The 18489-nt window shown below is 44.1% G+C and overlaps 1 protein-coding gene and 1 non-coding gene across 2 annotated transcripts in view; both read left to right on the top strand.

Moving 5' to 3' along the window:
• LOC130388658 (splicing factor 3B subunit 3-like) overlaps window positions 1-15094 on the top strand; it is a 39609-nt gene extending 24515 nt beyond the window's left edge. The window contains 19 exon segments of the mRNA XM_056598102.1: window positions 484-579; window positions 788-860; window positions 1675-1800; window positions 1803-1825; window positions 2050-2205; window positions 2678-2833; window positions 3834-3977; window positions 4091-4213; window positions 4711-4773; window positions 4775-4866; window positions 5139-5313; window positions 5847-6052; window positions 6642-6798; window positions 8296-8421; window positions 8746-8958; window positions 10830-10928; window positions 12253-12396; window positions 12652-12756; window positions 13477-15094. Of these exon segments, the coding sequence (XP_056454077.1) occupies window positions 484-579; window positions 788-860; window positions 1675-1800; window positions 1803-1825; window positions 2050-2205; window positions 2678-2833; window positions 3834-3977; window positions 4091-4213; window positions 4711-4773; window positions 4775-4866; window positions 5139-5313; window positions 5847-6052; window positions 6642-6798; window positions 8296-8421; window positions 8746-8958; window positions 10830-10928; window positions 12253-12396; window positions 12652-12756; window positions 13477-13617 (2418 nt within the window). The 3' untranslated portion in view covers window positions 13618-15094.
• LOC130389918 (small nucleolar RNA SNORD111) lies at window positions 624-701 on the top strand. The gene has a single exon (XR_008896696.1). It is a non-coding gene; the product is annotated as a small nucleolar RNA SNORD111 (small nucleolar RNA).
• Window positions 15095-18489: the final 3395 nt, after the last annotated feature.

Below are 18489 nucleotides of genomic sequence, written 5' to 3'. Positions count from 1 at the left end.
ATGTCTGACCCTTGTTACTTCAGGTAACCTTGTCTAAATAATTATTTGAACAGAAATAAATATTAGAATAGCGGCCCTCATGACAGAGTATTAATGGTGCTGTTGAAGTGATGAGTTTCTCATGTCTCTTCTCTGACTTCCACTTGGAGAGAACACCTATTCACTCTGATCACAGCTTTAATCTGGCGGTCATGTCGGCCTGGATGTGTCCCCTTTTCTCTGTGTATCTAAACCTTGTTGGTCTAGTTAAGTCATTGTTAATAGGGTAATGTCATAGAAATGGTTATATATTTTTAGTCCTCTGGAAATAACGCAGAGGAATAATGTGAGTTTACACAGCGTGCACCTTGTGACCTTTTAGGTGGCATGAATCTGGTCAGGGCTGTTTGGAGCAATTTTCAGCAGTCATGTTATGAACTGCACAAAACAGACAACCGCATGAAAACGTAAAATTACTCTTTTCCCCCCCTTTTTTTGTCTCAGATTGCTGATTTGGCAAACGAGGACACCCCTCAGCTGTATGTCGCCTGTGGAAGAGGTCCCAAGTCTACCCTGAGAGTCCTCAGGCATGGACTGGAGGTACACAAATCTCTCTATGAGCACATCCTAACTTGCTCTCATGGCTGCATCAAATGATGAGTTTTCATGTCTCTTCTCTGAATGTAATGTGAGGAGTTAATCTTTTTATCTGACACCTGCAGGGTAGCCCCGTACCACGAAACATCAGCACATGTCTGCTCATTAATCGGATCTTCTTGGGTTTCCTTTCCTTTGTCCTCGGTTTCAGGTGTCAGAAATGGCTGTGTCCGAGTTGCCCGGTAATCCCAACGCTGTGTGGACAGTGCGCAGACACGTTGAAGGTAACGTCTAATTATCATCAATGCATCAGAGATTTCCCGATCCTCATTCGTGGTGACTCTATTAGCAAGACTATTTCTTGCTAATATTTATGCCCACTAGGGAGAGCTGTTGTTTAATCTTGAAAGAGAGGTAACTTTACTTTAAACCTGTGCCTGTCCTAGGGTCTTTTGAAGACGTTTCTGAAGTCTACATAAATTAAAATCGGACGTGCGTGGAGTTATGCTAATGAGCTTCTCTGATGCTTGGATGGGCGCCTCATTGTTTTAAGTGGCAGTGGCGGAGACAGAGAATAACAAGTTTGAGGCTGTTTACTGTAAACATGATGACTACCACTCATGAAACCAAAAATGAAAGTCATTCTACATTGAGCATCATTATTCCCCACGTCAATAAAACTGAAGGGGACTGTACACATACGATGAATACATGAATTAATTTTATTTGAGTCATTTTTTACAGATCTAGCCAGTGAATAGATCAGCTTAACCAATCAAAATCGGGAGCTTTGTTATAGTCATCATGGCCAAAGTATATTTTGTACGACATAGCGGCAATAACACGTTTGCTCTTATTGCATCCAAAGTGGTAAACTACATTTATAAACCTATAATTATAAACCTTTAATAATTAATAAACCTATGGGTAGTAATCATCAGTCCAGATAGCAGGAAGCGGGAGCCTTGAGGTTCTCAACTCTCCCCTCAATCCATTGCTTCTTTTTCCGCTTGCAACAACAATTATATTGTTTGCTGAACTCAAATTTGGCCTTTTGTCTCTTTTTCTCCGTCCTCTCCCACATGGTCCCTCCAACAGACGAGTTTGACGCCTACATCATCGTGTCCTTCGTCAACGCCACGCTGGTCCTGTCCATCGGAGAGACGGTCGAGGAGGTGACAGACTCTGGGTTCCTGGGAACCACGCCCACACTGTCCTGCTCGCTGCTGGCGAGGATGCCCTGGTGCAGGTGAGTGGAACACACCTGGAGGCTCCCTTTGAATAACAACCAACTGGCTGGAAGGGCACAGCCAAGGCTCCCACTTGACACTGTTCAACACTTGAGAGGAGGTTTACCCCGACTGACGGCGTCTTTAAAGTCTGCATTTTTGAGAAATGTGACGTAGCCATCGCTGTGATGATGGGGGGGCATGTTATTTATTCACCATCCTGTTCCTAATCCCTCCTTCCCAGGTGTACCCCGACGGCATCCGCCACATCAGGGCCGACAAGCGTGTGAACGAGTGGAAGACCCCCGGGAAGAAGACGATTGTCCGCTGTGCCGTGAACCAGCGGCAGGTAGTGATCGCCCTCACTGGGGGCGAGCTGGTCTACTTTGAGATGGACCCGGTAAGTTACAGATTTAGCTTTTACTTTTATTAGACATTTTGGCAACAGGCAAATTAAAGCTGCTGCACATCAAGCCCACTTTGATTCATGCTACCAATGTATACTTTATGTTTAACATCATCTCTGACTCTGGTTACTCCAGATGACCTTGTTAAATTATTATCTGAACAGAATGTTTTTAGAATAGCAGCCCTCATGACCGTCAGTATTAATGGTGCTGTTGAAGTGATGAGTTTCTCATGTCTCTTCTCTGACTTCCACTTGGAGAGAATAACTATTCACTCTGATCACAGCTTTATTCTGGCATTATTAGGGTAATGTCATAGACATGATTATATATTATTTTTATGGGGTTTGTAGCTTTTGTTTCATGGTGTTAACAATTCCTGTCTATCTGACTGATGAACTCAAATGTGTCTGTCTGTCATTAATCTTCTTCTTCTCTCTCTCTGTCTGTCTGTTGGCTTCGTAGTCGGGCCAGCTCAATGAATACACAGAGCGTAAGGAGATGTCTGCCGACGTGGTCTGCATGAGCCTGGCCAACGTTCCCCCCGGCGAGCAGCGCACCCGCTTCCTGGCCGTGGGCCTGGTGGACAACACGGTCCGCATCATCTCCCTGGACCCGCTGGTAAGTGGCACGCAGGCCCAGGCTTCACCCCACCTCGCAACCCGATTATTCCCTGACCGAGAATACAAGACAATCAACAAGGCTGCTTGTCTCGCTGAGTTACGGCAGGCGTCTTAGAAGACACTGAACAGGAGAACTGGCAGTTACATTTTACTGCTCTTGGTACAAGCGTTACTGGGGGCTCCCCTACCCACAATCAAAGGGGAAGTTGACCGGGTGACTGAGGTTGGTATTAAACCTCTCTTTAGGGAGTCGGAGGCCCCCACCCATACACAGGCTCATAAGGTCATATACTTGTCCATCAAAGTGAAAGCAGCAAGGGCTCCAACTGACCGTGGCTCCTGCACTGAGCTTGGATCAGACCAGGGTTTGTGTTTGGCTTTGACAGAGGCCGAGTGTCGTGCATTAAATGCATTTTGAAGTTATTACTCGTGGATCTTATTTTACCATGTTTTTCATAGTATTCACGTATTCTCAAGTAAGCCAAACGTTTAGTTGGCACTGCTTTGACATTTCCCAAAGAAAATGGCCAATTCTGGGAAATAGTCAATACATTAGAAACAATTGTTGTTTCTGTATAGACATTTGTCATGTATTGTGAGCACTACATTTGATCTCTATAAATATCTTGACGTCTGTTGGGACAGAATGTGGTCATGAGCTCAATGATGTCCAGACATGGTTCAAACTAGTCTACTAGTTGGCTGGTAGTGATTGGTCTTGTGACCTTCTTAAGCTGATCTCCTGAAATTTGACCTCTCTACGTGGTCCTGATTGAGATCTTTGTTGAAAAGTTACATTCTTCTCTGAACCAACTTGAACCATTGAACAAGTCCACAGCCTCCTTTTTAGTTTTATTCTGTGCACAAGCATGCACGCCGGCCTAGATTGGTAACCTTTTAAAATGAATTGTCAGACATCCTACACTGACTCGTCTCGTTTGAACGTTTGCTTGTTGCCATAGTAATGACTAGCCCCATCTCATCCATTCTCATTCCAGGACTGTCTGCAGCCGCTGAGTATGCAGGCCCTGCCCGCCCAACCAGAGTCACTCTGTATCGTGGAGATGGGGGGCGTGGAAAAACAGGACGAGCTGGGAGAGAAGGGAACCATCGGCTTCCTTTACCTGAACATTGGACTTCAGGTAGATCGGCCAGGCTTTGCTTGCTTGATGTTGGATCGTCTCTCATGTTGTCTCAAATCCTAATTGTATGCGTAATACGTGTTCTAATGTAGTTATTTTCCCTCCTCTGGTAGAATGGAGTGCTCCTCAGAACCGTTCTGGACCCAGTGACCGGTGACCTCTCTGACACCAGAACACGCTACTTGGGCTCCCGACCGGTCAAGCTCTTCAGAGTCCGGATGCAGGGACAGGAAGCTGTACGTCTATTTATTTGATTCTGGCTGTCTCTCTCGGTTTCGCGAATCGTAACCTTTCAACCCCAGTAACCAAGGGACATGATGTGACCTGTGGCGAGCTGTGTAGTTCCCCGCCAAGCGTCTGGCACGCCCATCTGCTCTAGGGATTCCTCCTCCATTTCATGTTTTATTTTCAGAAGCTCAAATAGTCCCCTGGTGCTTGCCCGTCCTGCTATTACTGTTATTTCCCACATGCGAGTCATTGTTCTGGTGGTATCCCACCGCATCGCCCCTGTCTGGCGCTGTGGGACTCTCCCTTCATCCTGCCCCTTCCCATGGCTCCTGAGAACAGACACTTCTCTGAGGTCCTGGGGGGGGCTCGGGGGGGCCGCTGACATCCTTTGAGTTCTAACCCTAAAGAACAACCTTTCGTTGTAGAATGTGACACCAAACCAAATGTTGAAAATGCTTCGCTGCCATTAAAGTTCTCCTCGTCCTTCCCACCCCCTTCCTCACAGGTGCTGGCCATGTCCAGTCGCTCCTGGCTGAGCTACTGTTACCAGTCCCGGTTTCACCTGACCCCCGCTATCTTATGAAACCCTGGAGTACGCCTCCGGCTTCGCCTCTGAGCAGTGCCCAGAAGGCATTGTCGCTATCTCTACCAACACACTCAGGTACACTCCCTGGCCTAGCCCCGCCATTCATCCTCTTTTCTCTTTTATTATGGAATCGAGGGCACATGGATTTTTATTTTGTAATAATTGTGAAACAAACATGACTTATTAGTTTGTGAAATAGTTTTTGTTTTACTTCTTAATGATTCCAGTTGCAAGTCTACCCATGTCATTGACTGATTAAGATTTGCTGGTGTAGTTATGGTGTAGGGTCTTATAGATGGAGTTGGAGTGTGTGATTCTTCATCCTCCATGTGGTTCTCTCCCTGAAGGATCTTGGCCTTGGAGAAGCTGGGTGCGGTCTTCAACCAGGTGGCCTTCCCTCTACAGTGCACGCCCCGGAAGTTTGTGATCCACCCCGAGACCAACAACCTCATCGTGATTGAGACGGACCACAACGCCTACACGGAGGCCACCAAGGCTCAGAGGAAACAGCAAATGGCAGAGGTACGTGCAAAAGATGCATGGACTGAGTGTGTAAACCCTTAATGCAGTGTATAGAATTGATTAGCATCTAGCGAAACAGACTTTGTAGAGATTATTTAGTTAGGGCGATGCGACGCTTGGAGAGAAATTTGTGTCTAATTGTGTATTTGCATTGACTTTGTCTGTAACTGCACCATGCAAAATGTTTCTACTAGGGCTGTCAATCCAAGACAGCTTTTCATTGGTGTGGTGATTATGTGAATATGACCCATATTTGCATCGCTAGCGATGTGTATAGCTTTGAGATTCACTTGCGTTAGATGAAAAATATAGTATAGTAAATTCAGCTTTCGAATAATACAGGTACATCTCAATAAATCACAATATTGTGAAAAAAGTTCGTTCATTTCAATAATTAAATTCAAAAGTGAAAAAAATATAATTAATATTAACTTTGAATCATTACACCCAATGTGAAATATTAATAAACTGGTAGAAAAAAAAGCTAAATCTGATTGCCTAATGGTTGAAATCCAATGCTTCTGGTCGTGCAGGAGATGGTGGAGGCGGCCGGAGAAGACGAACGGGAACTTGCTGCCGAGATGGCAGCAGCGTTCCTCAACGAGAACCTGCCTGAAGCCATCTTCGGGGCTCCCAAAGCCGGGGCCGGACAGTGGGCCTCGCTGGTCCGCCTGATCAACCCGATACAGGGCACCACTCTGGACCTGGTGCAGCTGGAGCAGAACGAGGCCGCCTTCAGGTGAGGCCAGCGCCGTCTGATCCCATGTGCATTCACCCCCCACTGCCCACACCCACGTCACCTCTCGCACCGCTAGAGCTAACACATGCAGTGCATGCGTCAGCCCTAATTATAGAAACAAGGTGGTCCATTGATTGCTAAGGCAATCAAAACCAATTGCCTTAGCGGTGTTCCTATTCCTATAATGTGTGTAATGCATTGTTGTTGGTTCTTATGTGGCACCGCCACCTTGTATCTCTTGCCAACCAGCTGTTTTTTTTTTTTGCAAGGCTGATGTGTTATTTAAGACATGTTTCACTAAACTCATTTTTACATTATTTCCATATTCTGAATGATGTCAGGAATTTGCCACTGGCTGTACTGCAGAATGCACAATATTTACTTATTTTTGAAGTGCTTGTACAGCATCCTACTGTTAATTCCCAAGGGGGACATGTTTCAATATCTTTTGAAGTACTCGACATCCCTTGCATGTGTTCAGCTTCAGGAAACCCTTGTCTTACGCTGATGCTCTCTTTGCTTTTCTCTCTCGCTCTCGCTCTCTCTCCCTCGCTCTCTCTCGCGCTCCCTCGCTTTCTCTCTCTTCCAGTGTGACAGTGTGTCGTTTCGCCAGCACCGGAGATGATTGGTTTGTTCTTGTGGGCGTGGCTAGAGACATGATCCTCAACCCCAGGTCGGTGGCCGGAGGCTTCATCTACACCTACCGGCTCTCCAGTGCAGGAGACAAGCTGGAATTCATGCACAAGGTGGGTACCGACCCCTGTGTTATCACCATCAACGTTCATATGATTCAATGTTATGTAACAATATATAACATTTATGCACATTAATGCAAACTTTGAGTCCTTAAATTGCACAGATAACAAAAAGTCCCATTAAGAAAGTCCAAGACAAAAAGCTCGCATTAAGGAAACTCCAACTGCCGTAGCATCGGCCCTCTGCGAGATTAGCTAATTTAAGTGTTTTTCCGATGGAATCGTATGTCAGAGAGGCAGCCTTTAGTGCCAGCCATAACTGTGAAACAATTTATTTTGGCGGATTCCAGTCCAGAAACATAATCTGTGCCCACATATAGCGGTATGAAGTAAAGATGGAGACTGAGATATCAGTTTGAATAAAGGCATGGATTCTCTCCCCAGGATGCCGCCAATCCTTCCCCTTCTTCCAAATTGGTCTCATGCAACTTGATGGCCATGGGGGCTTTTTCAGCTCACATGTTTCCTTAACTCAAGTTGATTAAGATGGGAAGTGAACCATAAGCAGTGCAGCTTTTTTAAGTACAAGGTCCTGGTCACAGACACATTCCCCCGATGACATACCTGTCAAGTGTATTTATACAGCCCTAAATGGCATCCTTTTAAAGGTCGAGGGCAGCACATTTCTGTTTGCCCACATCTCTTAATTATAGCGCACAGTGACGCTGTTATATTCCTGCTATCTAGCAAGCTGCCTGTGTTGATCTTGTTTGAGACCAAGACTATCTTTGCTGGCCGGAAATGTGTCCCCATAACCTCGGTGTTAAGCAACAGCCTGAGACAATGAGACATGCTTATGGTTTACTCAGTCTTGCCACTGCTTAACGGGAACAAATATGATGGGGAAATTGCAATACTGCCCTATGGTCATTTCCATGGACGTTCTCCATCTTCATTGTCTCTAACAAAGCCATTATTATGGCTTTGTTATTATGGGTCTTTGCGTTAACACTTGATCGCCATTGCCCAACAACAGTAGATCAATGGTGATGACACCAAAGGTCAGGGTTTCCAGTCGAGGCGTGCGAGGAGACGTGAAAATCAGAACTGTAATGTCTCGGCAATGCTACATAAATACCTTGTCAATACTGTTTATAGATGGATATCTATTTATATATCTTCATGTGGTATAAAACTGAAATCCCAGAACCAACTTAGTCGCAACACTCCAAGACTCTGGAAAATAGTTTCATAGCCGTAACACTGAACATTCAAGAAACCGCTCTAGGTACCACTCTATTTTTAACAGAACCTCTTTCTTTGTTATTCTTTCTAAATTACAATCAAATCAAACGGACGATTTGAATGCCCTACACACAAATATAAAAATAAATGTTATCACTGACAACTTGGCACTTAAATGTTAAATACGATAATGGAAATGTTGCAAATGTTTTTGAGTATATTCAATTACTGCTGACATTTATAATGACATGGAATAATCTTGTCTGCAGCTAACTATTGGTTGTCATGGTTTTTGATTGGCAGACTCCGGTGGAAGACGTGCCATTGGCCATTGCTCCATTCCAGGGGCGGGTCCTGGTTGGCGTTGGTAAACTGCTGAGGATTTACGACCTTGGCAAGAAGAAACTACTTAGGAAGTGTGAGAACAAGGTAAAGTTGATTATCAAATGTAGCAGTTGGGAACCTGCCACACCTATTTTAGGACCTTATATGGCTGTCTTGCCATGACTGAACATGCACTGTGCTTCTTGTGTGTGGTCCATCTGTTCTGGTTGTTCAGTCAATGGCAGTTATTCACGTTGGCCTTTTTAATTTATAACTCGGTCAACATGATGAAGATGATATGAAGATTTTGTGATGGACTATTCCATAACATGCCAACTGCTACTCGGCTGCCGTCACTCCGCTAACTTAATTCCTCTTCTCCCCCCCACCCCCAACCCCCAACACTCTCGCACGCACTCACACCTCCAGCACATTCCCAACCTGGTGACCAGCATCCACACCATTGGGCAGCGCGTGGTCGTGACGGACGTGCAGGAGAGCCTGTTCTGGGTGCGCTACCGCCGCAACGAGAACCAGCTGATCGTGTTCGCCGACGACACGCACCCCCGCTGGGTGACCACCGCCTGCCTGCTGGACTACGACACCATGGCCTCGGCGGACAAGTTCGGAAACATCAGCATCGTAAGCAGGGATGGATGTTGTGAGGGTTTGATCGGTGGCGCGATTGTTATTGACACTGTTTATCGGTCCGGTAGTCTTATTGGAAAGGATTTTTGTTTGACTGTTCTTTTACAAGAATTAGTTATAATTATCCATATAATATAATTATATTTTTTATGCAAAGCAAGACAAACTATTTTTATGGGTCTTTTTATAATTTTCTTTCTAATTCAGCCTCATTTTGAGTAATTATTTGCTCCTACATTTTTGGAGCGGTACAAGCCACACAAATTGCCAAGAATCGACATCCATCAGTACAGTCCGCCATTCCTATCATAACAATTGCAACTTTGAATCTTAATTGACATGCTGAACCTTAATTCCTCAAGGACCCATAAGTCAGTTGAGATAAATTTGTCTTACTTTAAAAGTTTTGGGAAACCTTGGACAAATCGTGAGAACTGTAAACTCAAATGGCATAAAATTGTCAACATTGTCCTGAATACTGCCCAACCTTATGGTATAATGGTTCTGTTAAAAATATCTGTTGATTTGCACTGAAAAAATATTATGCAATGAGCCGCCATTTTTTCCCAGTCATAAATCCGCTGCTGAGAATCCCAGAGCTCTATAACATGGTGGGCCCATAAAGGAATTCCCCCTTGGGTAATGGGGAAAGTTGTGCGATGACGAAGAAAATAATGACGTAACAGGGTCAATTGTCAATTAGGGTTGCCGCAGTATACGGTATTACCGGTGTTACCGGTGTTGAGGCCAACACCGATCACTGTGTGTTGAACACCGGCAACAGTTATATATATATTTTTTTTAAGACGAGCATGCAAGTCGCCGTCATCTTTAGGCCTATTTGATAAAAAAAAAAAAGTTCTGCAGTTTGTCTTTGCAGTTTTATTGTTGATGTGTTTTTTTTCTTAAAAAAATAAAACGTTATAAGACGCTGTCACCGAGAATCGGTGCGCTGCCAGACGCTGTCACCGAGTGTGAGAGGAGAGTCGACGGAGAAGATGGCGGTTGACCTAGTTTCAAAGTTTATACCACTTATGCTCGGTAATACCGGTGTTGACACGAGTGTATTACTCGGTGTGAAAATGTCCACACCGCGGCAACCCTATTGTCAATAACTCGCAACCAAACTAACGATCAGCCCAATTATTCAATCAAGTACAAGCCTGCCTCAAAGCGGCCCAGGGAATGGAGACTTGGCTTGCACGCTCATTAGCATATCGGCAAGCTCGCAGATTATTGAGCACACGAAGAGTTGGCTCATGCAACCATGCTTTTTTCAGAAAATGCATATGCGGCGACATGTCTAGTATTGAATATGTATTGGTTGATGGGGAGGCTGTGGTGGTGGAAGGAGGGATAGTGGGCCTGTGTCTTCAGCCTGTGCGTGAGGTTTAATTGCTTTAGAGGATGAGTGGAGCCGAAACTGGAGCAATAAATACCTCCTGTGTAATTTGGTCAGATGAATTTAATTAGCTGTGCAAGCAAATACTTTCTAGCATTCAATTAGATATCTTCCTGGATTACATTAAAAGCAAGGGCTGTGTTTAAGCGTCCCTTATACTTCTTTGCAGCTACTTGTGTCCTTTTTTAATTTTATTTTTGGTCAACTATGTGAACAAATGAATTATCTCAACTCATATATTTCACATCAATTAACGATTTGATTTCCTTATTTAACTTCATCCGAGTCAGAATCGTGTTTGAACTGCTGTCTAATTCCCGGTTAATATCCTGATTCCTGACTTGCAAAAATATATATACGGTCACTACCACCAAGAGGTTCCTCTGAAGATCGAAGATTTCTGAGCAGTTTATGGACGCATCACCAGAGCTTTATATCTTCTATTCTGTTTTTTTCCCACAAGGTGCGTCTCCCTCCAAACACCAGTGACGACGTGGACGAGGACCCCACAGGGAACAAAGCGCTGTGGGACCGAGGCCTTCTCAACGGCGCCTCGCAGAAGGTACCACACCCGCCCCGCCGCAGTTCCTCCGTCACGTTCTCTCTCTCTCTCTGTGTGTGTGTGTGTGTGTGTGTGTGTGTGTGTGTGTGTGTGTGTGTGTGTGTGTGTGTGTGTGTGTGTGTGTGTGTGTGTGTGTGTGTGTGTGTGTGTGTGTGTGTGTGTGTGTGTGTGTGTGTGTGTGTGTGTGTGTGTGTGTGTGTGTGTCAGTGTCAGCCTTTAGCAGAGCTTTGTGGCATATGGTCAGATGTGTCTTGCATTTCGTCAGCTTTGTGTCTGGGGGATGAAACATCTTACCAGCCCTGGCAAAGCTTTTGGACATGAAATGAGTAAGAAGTCGTATTTCATGCCCAGAAACAAAAATTTAGCACATTACCCAGAAACTGCTAAAAAAAAAGGTCACTTATTGTCTTTTTTTGCGAGCCATGCACTTGTGCATAGCAGGGGATGTGTCTTGTGCAAGTTTCCCATTCCCACGCATTTCTTTAGCAATATCCCTTTGCACTATATGCAGCTTTGGTTCAAGTTTCTTTTTTCAGACCCATCCCAACCACAGTTCCAAGTTTTGTGGCCTTTGCTCATTATGTTGGGGGTGTCGGTTCTCTTCTGGCACCCAAACTCCTACGTCTGCATAGAGCAGTGTCCCATTCCTCTGTAATGACCTGTTGCAGCTTTCCCCCGACCGTCAGCCATCCCTGGACATGTTTAGTTGATGCTGGGTCTGTGGTGGCTGGGGTCCTGGGGGCCGGGTGTCTCTCGGGGTACTGTGCGTGAGTACGCTCACTCACTGCTGCGCATGAACGCTCTCGAGGCTTTTCTTGAACAAAAGCCCACCCTCCTAGCGACTTATGCATGATTCAAACATGAACAAAACCCAGTTCTTGTTTTGTCTCGGCTGTTCGTCGATTATGCGATTCAAATTCCAAAACAACTTCTTGGCCACCGTCAGCTGCAGCCCCTTCATCCGTTATTCTGTCAGTGGTTAATTTAATCAAACTAGGCATTTATTTAACTATTTAGTGTTGAATTATTAGATAATCTTGTGTGAATTTCATTATAATTCCATAAACTCATCTTTTTATAGATAAATTGTCACTGATGTTTCTATTAGCGGCGCAAATGACGTGTGCGTTTGTGTGTTTACATCTGCAAATACCAGAGGTATTGGCCAAGAAACTATTGCATTGAACGAGACCTTTGTATCGTATTACGCTGGCGTTTCCTCAGGGTCATTGATGGGTGCTGAACTTAGCCCTCTTCCATGTCATGATGCAATAACCGGCCAACAAGCATGCACTAAAACACCCCCCTCCTTTTTGCCCCCCAGGCTGAGGTCATTATGAACTACCACATCGGAGAGACAGTGCTGTCCCTGCAGAAGACCACTCTCATCCCTGGGGGGTCAGAGTCCCTCGTCTACACTACGCTGTCCGGGGGCATCGGCATCCTGGTCCCTTTCACCTCACACGAGGTAATGGCTGACTGATCTGTTCTGTTGAAACACACACACCCACCCACTGTAAGTGGTGGTAGCTCTTCCCAGGGGGTTGAATAACTGAAAATGACGGACACTTGGCTGAACGTCTGTATATCTGTACTACTATTGACACTACAAAACCCAGACATACATTGGCGTATTCTATGCCAGGATGGACAGTGAAGCAGGCTCTGTATCCTTGGCTGCTTGTATGACGGTTTAACCCGTCTCCCCTCTGACTCTTTCCAGGACCATGACTTCTTCCAGCATCTGGAGATGCACATGCGCTCAGAGTTCCCTCCCCTGTGTGGCCGGGACCATCTCAGCTTCAGGTCCTACTATTTCCCAGTGAAGGTCAGTAACGTGGTCTGGGTCAATTGCTGTTTGTTTAACCAAACACAAAACTAAACTTGTGTGTCTGTCTCCTTTTGGACTCGCTGTGCTCAATGTTCTCCTTCCATGCATTGAGACGCCTGTGCAGACACCTGCATACGATCTTAAGAGTGAATGGCTTCCCAATCGTTTCTTGTCCCTCCTGCCGAGGCACTCATCCCCTTATGTGTCTTAGGCTCGTCACATGGTCAATGACATCACCCGCTATGCACGCCTCTGCCCCATTGTAGCGTTGGTGGAGTGACTGACGTCAATTGCACGTCTCTCGGGGCCTGGAGATGCCCGAGGCCAGCCTTTGTAGCCACTCAATGGCCCATAAAATGAATGCACACTTTTATTTAAAAACCTCCCAAACGCCTGCGATTAGCCTGACCGGGGCAACAGGGAACTGAATCGATGAAGTGCTACTTCCGGCTCAACCCAAGGAAATTCCTCCTCAACGTTCCCTCACGTGAATGTGATATTGAAAATGGAATGTTGATTCTTCCTTAAATGTTATTTTAAGTCACATTCAACTGCTCATCTGCTGACTCTGTACTTGGCCCAAAAGGACAGTATGTTGTAAAATCATATATGGCATGGAATCCAAATTCTTCTATTCCAATATAAAATGTTTTTGGTTGAAGGCCTCCAATCGACATGTAGCGTTAAGTCGTAGCCCCTTGTTCCTGCCGTCCCCAGAACGTGATTGATGGAGACCTGTGTGAGCAGTTCAACAGCATGGACCCTCACAAGCAGAAGAGCGTGGCGGAGGAGCTCGACCGGACGCCGCCGGAGGTGTCGAAGAAGCTGGAGGATATCCGAACACGCTACGCCTTCTAGGCTGGAGCCGCCCGCCAGGACGGACGGACAGCCAGCAGGCGAGGCGCCCCGGACACATGTTCCACACACACGGACTGGTAAGAGGCAGAGAGCAGCTCACTGTCCTAAGAGTCCAGGGACCCTCTTCTGGGTTTTCGCGTTCAGGGACGTACAGACGGACGGACGGTGGCCTTAGAAATCTGCCGGTAACAGGCGGATTTCTTCAGAGGACTTCTGTTATTTAATTAACCTGGATTAACAATCCAGATCATTCTGATCAAATCATTCAGAACTGTTTTTTTTCTTCTATATTTTCTGTTCCAAATGTGTTAATTGTACCCCCCCCATTTACCAAACAATAAGTGGTGGCTGCCACGTGTCGAAATATGATGAAAATTGAGGATTATTAGGACAAGCTTTTAAAAACATGATTAATCCAGCATGGATGTAATTTGTAGGCTTCTTATGTTGACTATAAATCTCTGTATCCCTCTGCTGTACACTTACTTACACTGATTCATGGTTTGTATGACAAAAGAAATGTATGAATTGTTGTTGGGGTTATTGTTAGCTGATATGACTAAAAATTTAGCTGTCTGTTGGCTCTTGTAAAAGTTGCGCCTTTATCTATGTCGGTGTCAGCAAGAAACTGATGCCCTGCCCTAATCCCGGGCTGGGGGCCACGTCTTTTAAGAGTAGCTTTCCATGGATCAGACTAAACAAGTGGGTTAAAGCATTCTGACGGACAACAGCCGCTGTATTTGGTTTGGCCCTGTGAAATTCCCAACCTCAACCACAAATATTCTGAAATCATTCTCCCCATCGGCACACCCACCGATGAGGGGGTGTTCATGCTTTCCTTTGGACACAATACTCGGACATGGTTTTACCCGGTAGTCATTGGATTGAGGTTTTTGTGGTCACAGGGGGGGTTTGTAAATAAAGTTGTTTTTTTACTTTTAATAGTGTTTCTGTGTTTTTTGTGTCACTGTGAGTAACAGCTGTGGTATAGGATGCAGACGTCTTAAAGTGCCTAAGCAACAGGTGAAACATTACCAATGGAATTTCATGTGATCGCAAACAGGATGTGAAAGTTGCAATCTCAAGAAGATGACCAATTATCACTAACATTGCCCATAGACTAGATAGATGGACCATTTCTTTTATTCAAATACGTACTGAAAAGCTGTATGATAAGAGCTATGGGCATAAGTGGCCCAATCGACATCTTAGGTTATAACGTAAAATGTACTTGTGGATTTCATTCCATAATTTAACTGATTAAAAACTGTTGGCTGTCATCATCCTATTGGTTTATTAGGTTTATAATGTAATACATAATGCTATTAACTGATACTTCCGTATCAGTAAGGTGACTTGCCTGTGGACATAAAGTGCTTGATTAATAAAATCGTTCAGATCAAAGTTTTTAAGGGAACCACATACAAAGTTGAGACCACACTCGCCAGTTGTCAGAAGCCCTGAAGACTTAATTGAGTTAATTTAGGGTAGATTGCCGTTGCCCACAATGGATGGATGTTTGTATTCCTGTAGTTTAGCTGGTATTACAAATACTGCATGAAATGATGATGGGCAGATTGGCAGTATGAGTACTTGGTCGATGCCTTGTCTATTTGCTTTGGTTTTGGAACTAATGCATAATTAGTTCAACTGCTACGAAAGATTTTTTATTTTTAACATGATCATCTTTTTTTTAGTACAGTCTGGTTCAAAATAACCAACCTTTGATCATTTGCTTTCTATTTGTGGATGGGTCAAAGTATTCGGGGGGCAGGCCTTAACTCGCTGTTGAATATATACACGGCTCCAAACAATGTGAGTGATTCTTCTATCGCTGAATAGCAATGTAAATTGGGTGGCCTTATCTCAACAATTCTTAACCTAATATACTTTACTTCATAAATTTGTTGAAAGGAGCTGAAACCATACACTTCCTCTACTCCTGAAATGAGTAGTAAGCCTGATAACAGTATTAACGTTGCTCAGTCAGTCCTGGGAAGAGTAATGTTTTTGAGCAGTAGATTTTAATCATTGTATTTTTTTGAATGATGTAAAGAATTTAGTAAAATTACAGGGTTCAGAGGTCGGCACAAGATTACTAGAAAAGTCAACAACTATTTTAAATTGGGTTAGGGGGAGGCGCAGTTTTGTGAGTGTCGATAGTAAGATTAACATAACAGAGAGGTATGGGTTGGGCAGCATTTTTTATTTGTAGAACGCAGTATATCATAGCATTATCAGCATTATCTACAGATATGTCCAAGTCTTTTTAAGCTTGTTAAATTGTTTCACATTGCAACTTTAAGAAAAAAACTGGTAACCAAGATTTATCTTAAGATACTTTTGTGAATCAGCCCCAAAGTTACAAGATTTCTCCTAACACACGGCCATTCGTTCATAGATTGAGCACCTCTATTCCCTTCTTGGCCTTCAACAGAATGTTGTAACAAGTCATCGTGGGAAGCTGGCCCAGCAGGAGTGCAAACAGCCCCTCATTTCAGTGGAGGCTAGCTGGCCAGCTATCTAAATTAATATCTACCATATGGGCTCAATTGAATTAAGGTCAAGTGACATGACAAGCTGACCAGTGTGAGCTGGCTGAATTCACTTTAGTGCTCATGACAGAGAAATTTAGCCACAGTGGACGCCTTCCGCTTGATGATTAAGAGTATTAAAGAGTTTATGCTGAAAATTAACAGAAATGAAAATGTAGCATGTCATCATGCTTTTGTTTATTTATAACAGTGAGTGTTTGTTTTTTGGTCAATTAGGAGGACAGTGCAATGACATTACATTTAGGACATTTAGCAGACGCTTTAATCCAAAGCTACTCACAATTAGTATCCAACTTTGTTGAGCTTCAGAGCAATAATGCTCCATGCTGTACTCTGTCTCCTTCCTCTTCCTCATTCCTCCATTCATAGACTTGGAACGTCCGGTAGTCTAAAGTTCAACGACCCCACTGGACCTTTTGGTAACAGCCTCAGCAACCATAAAAACTCTTAATATGTTTTTGTCCAATTGCATGACAGAAGTACGTAAAATAATTATTTAATTATTTAATTACTCAAGATAACAGCATTCAGCTGGATTCCCCTTGCTGTCAGGAGCAAAAGGAGCTCATGATTAACCACGGTTCATATGCAATGTATGAAGGTGTCCTCTAGTCTAGGGGCCTGTTGTCTAAGAGTCTTGCGCTTAAGTTTAGGGTTAAAGTTGAAATTGCCCTACATCTGTGACTTGCATTTTACTGCTGTGTTCTTATGCGTCCACGTGTTGACCTTTAAACTTTCAGTGACCCTTCAATTAACCTCAAGCGCTGAAAGAGTCGATTCTGCACGCCATCTCTGTCTCTTTCCCCCCCATCTCATCTCTTTTATGGAGGACTGCTACACATTACAAAATGATGGCCAGTATTGGTATTTACAGTGTTCCTCATAACAAAACATTGGTAATTTTAAAGTATTTGTCATTACATATTAGGGCTCATTACAGAGTATTGGTCGTTACCCAGTATTGGTCATAAATTCAAACTATCTGATACGTACACTCGCGCACACACACACGCACGCACGCACGCACACACACACACACACACACACACACACACACACACACACACACACACATACACATACACATACACATACACATACACATACACACACACACACACAAACAAATTAATACAAGCGATGAATACAATGAGTCAAATGAAATACAAGCTTCTGGACATACAAGCACCTCTTAAATTGCAAGTGTCAATCCGATTGCATGTCCTCCATTAATCAACTTCCAATCGTCAACTTTGTTCAAATAACACAGGAAGGAACTCATCTTTCGGTCATTGTTAAGGCGAGTCAATGGGACACATGAAGGATTTCTATCCGACCAAGGACAAACATGACCCTAAAATCAAGAAAAATCTATTCGGAATGCATTCAATGTGAATATTGTTGCACCCTTTGAAAGGCACTTTGGTGAAATGTAATTGTCCTTGACTGGCTATTAGGCAAACTAACCCATAAGGCTTTGTCTCTGTTTTTTGAAGTGTCACAGGGTAGATTTCGTTGACGTTGATGCCTTAGGGCAAAATGCACGTAAATCCAGCTTCGATTTATTAAGCCATTATCTTCCTTCTTTCAGTTATCTATCTCCAACTGTTTAAATCAATTGTGTTAATTCAGTCACAGGTGTGCCTAAGCTGAGTCATTGGTCAAGTAAGAAACAAATCCTCTGTCAGTTTTTTATTACTACAACTCACCACTGAAATGGAAGGACCAGATGCAGCCAGTCTCGTCTCTTCCCGGGGTTTCCCATGTGAGAACACCATCCATTTCATCCAAAAAGATGGGAGTTGTGGTCAAGGGTTGGGTATGAGTGTGTTGGTTTTAGGTCTGGTTTGTGTTAATGGAATCTCCCTAACATGCACTAGCAGAAAACCACTCCATACATTTTCACCGAGGGATGGATAGTGATGCTAAGTACTTTCCAATCATTGATTTTGACTCATGTCCGTGGTGGTCGTTGGGACGACTGTGAAAAGGTCTGCTGCAGTCTACAACTATCCAACAAAAATCCTAAAATCAATATATTTCGGATTTTACATGTGATAGGGCTATCCGACACAAGTAATATTGCTGGAAAAATACGGCGGTAGCAAATTAGGAAATATCCCCGTCACAGATGAAAGTCCAGACAGTTTTCCAATTCATTTTTCAGACTGCTGTGGCGCGGTGGCTAAATACTGTACAGACCAGCCAATCCCATGAGATTAGGTCATTAAGGCTCTGTGAACTGGAGACCCTTCTGTGCCACTGGCTCACACGTAAGCCTATAGACGGCGGAAGGTGTTCAGATAGATAGTTAAAG

This window comes from Gadus chalcogrammus, chromosome 9 (genome assembly GCF_026213295.1).
Source record: "Gadus chalcogrammus isolate NIFS_2021 chromosome 9, NIFS_Gcha_1.0, whole genome shotgun sequence".
NCBI lineage: Eukaryota > Metazoa > Chordata > Actinopteri > Gadiformes > Gadidae > Gadus > Gadus chalcogrammus.
Note: the sequence above shows the minus strand (reverse complement) of the source record. Positions and strands in the feature narration are given on the sequence as shown.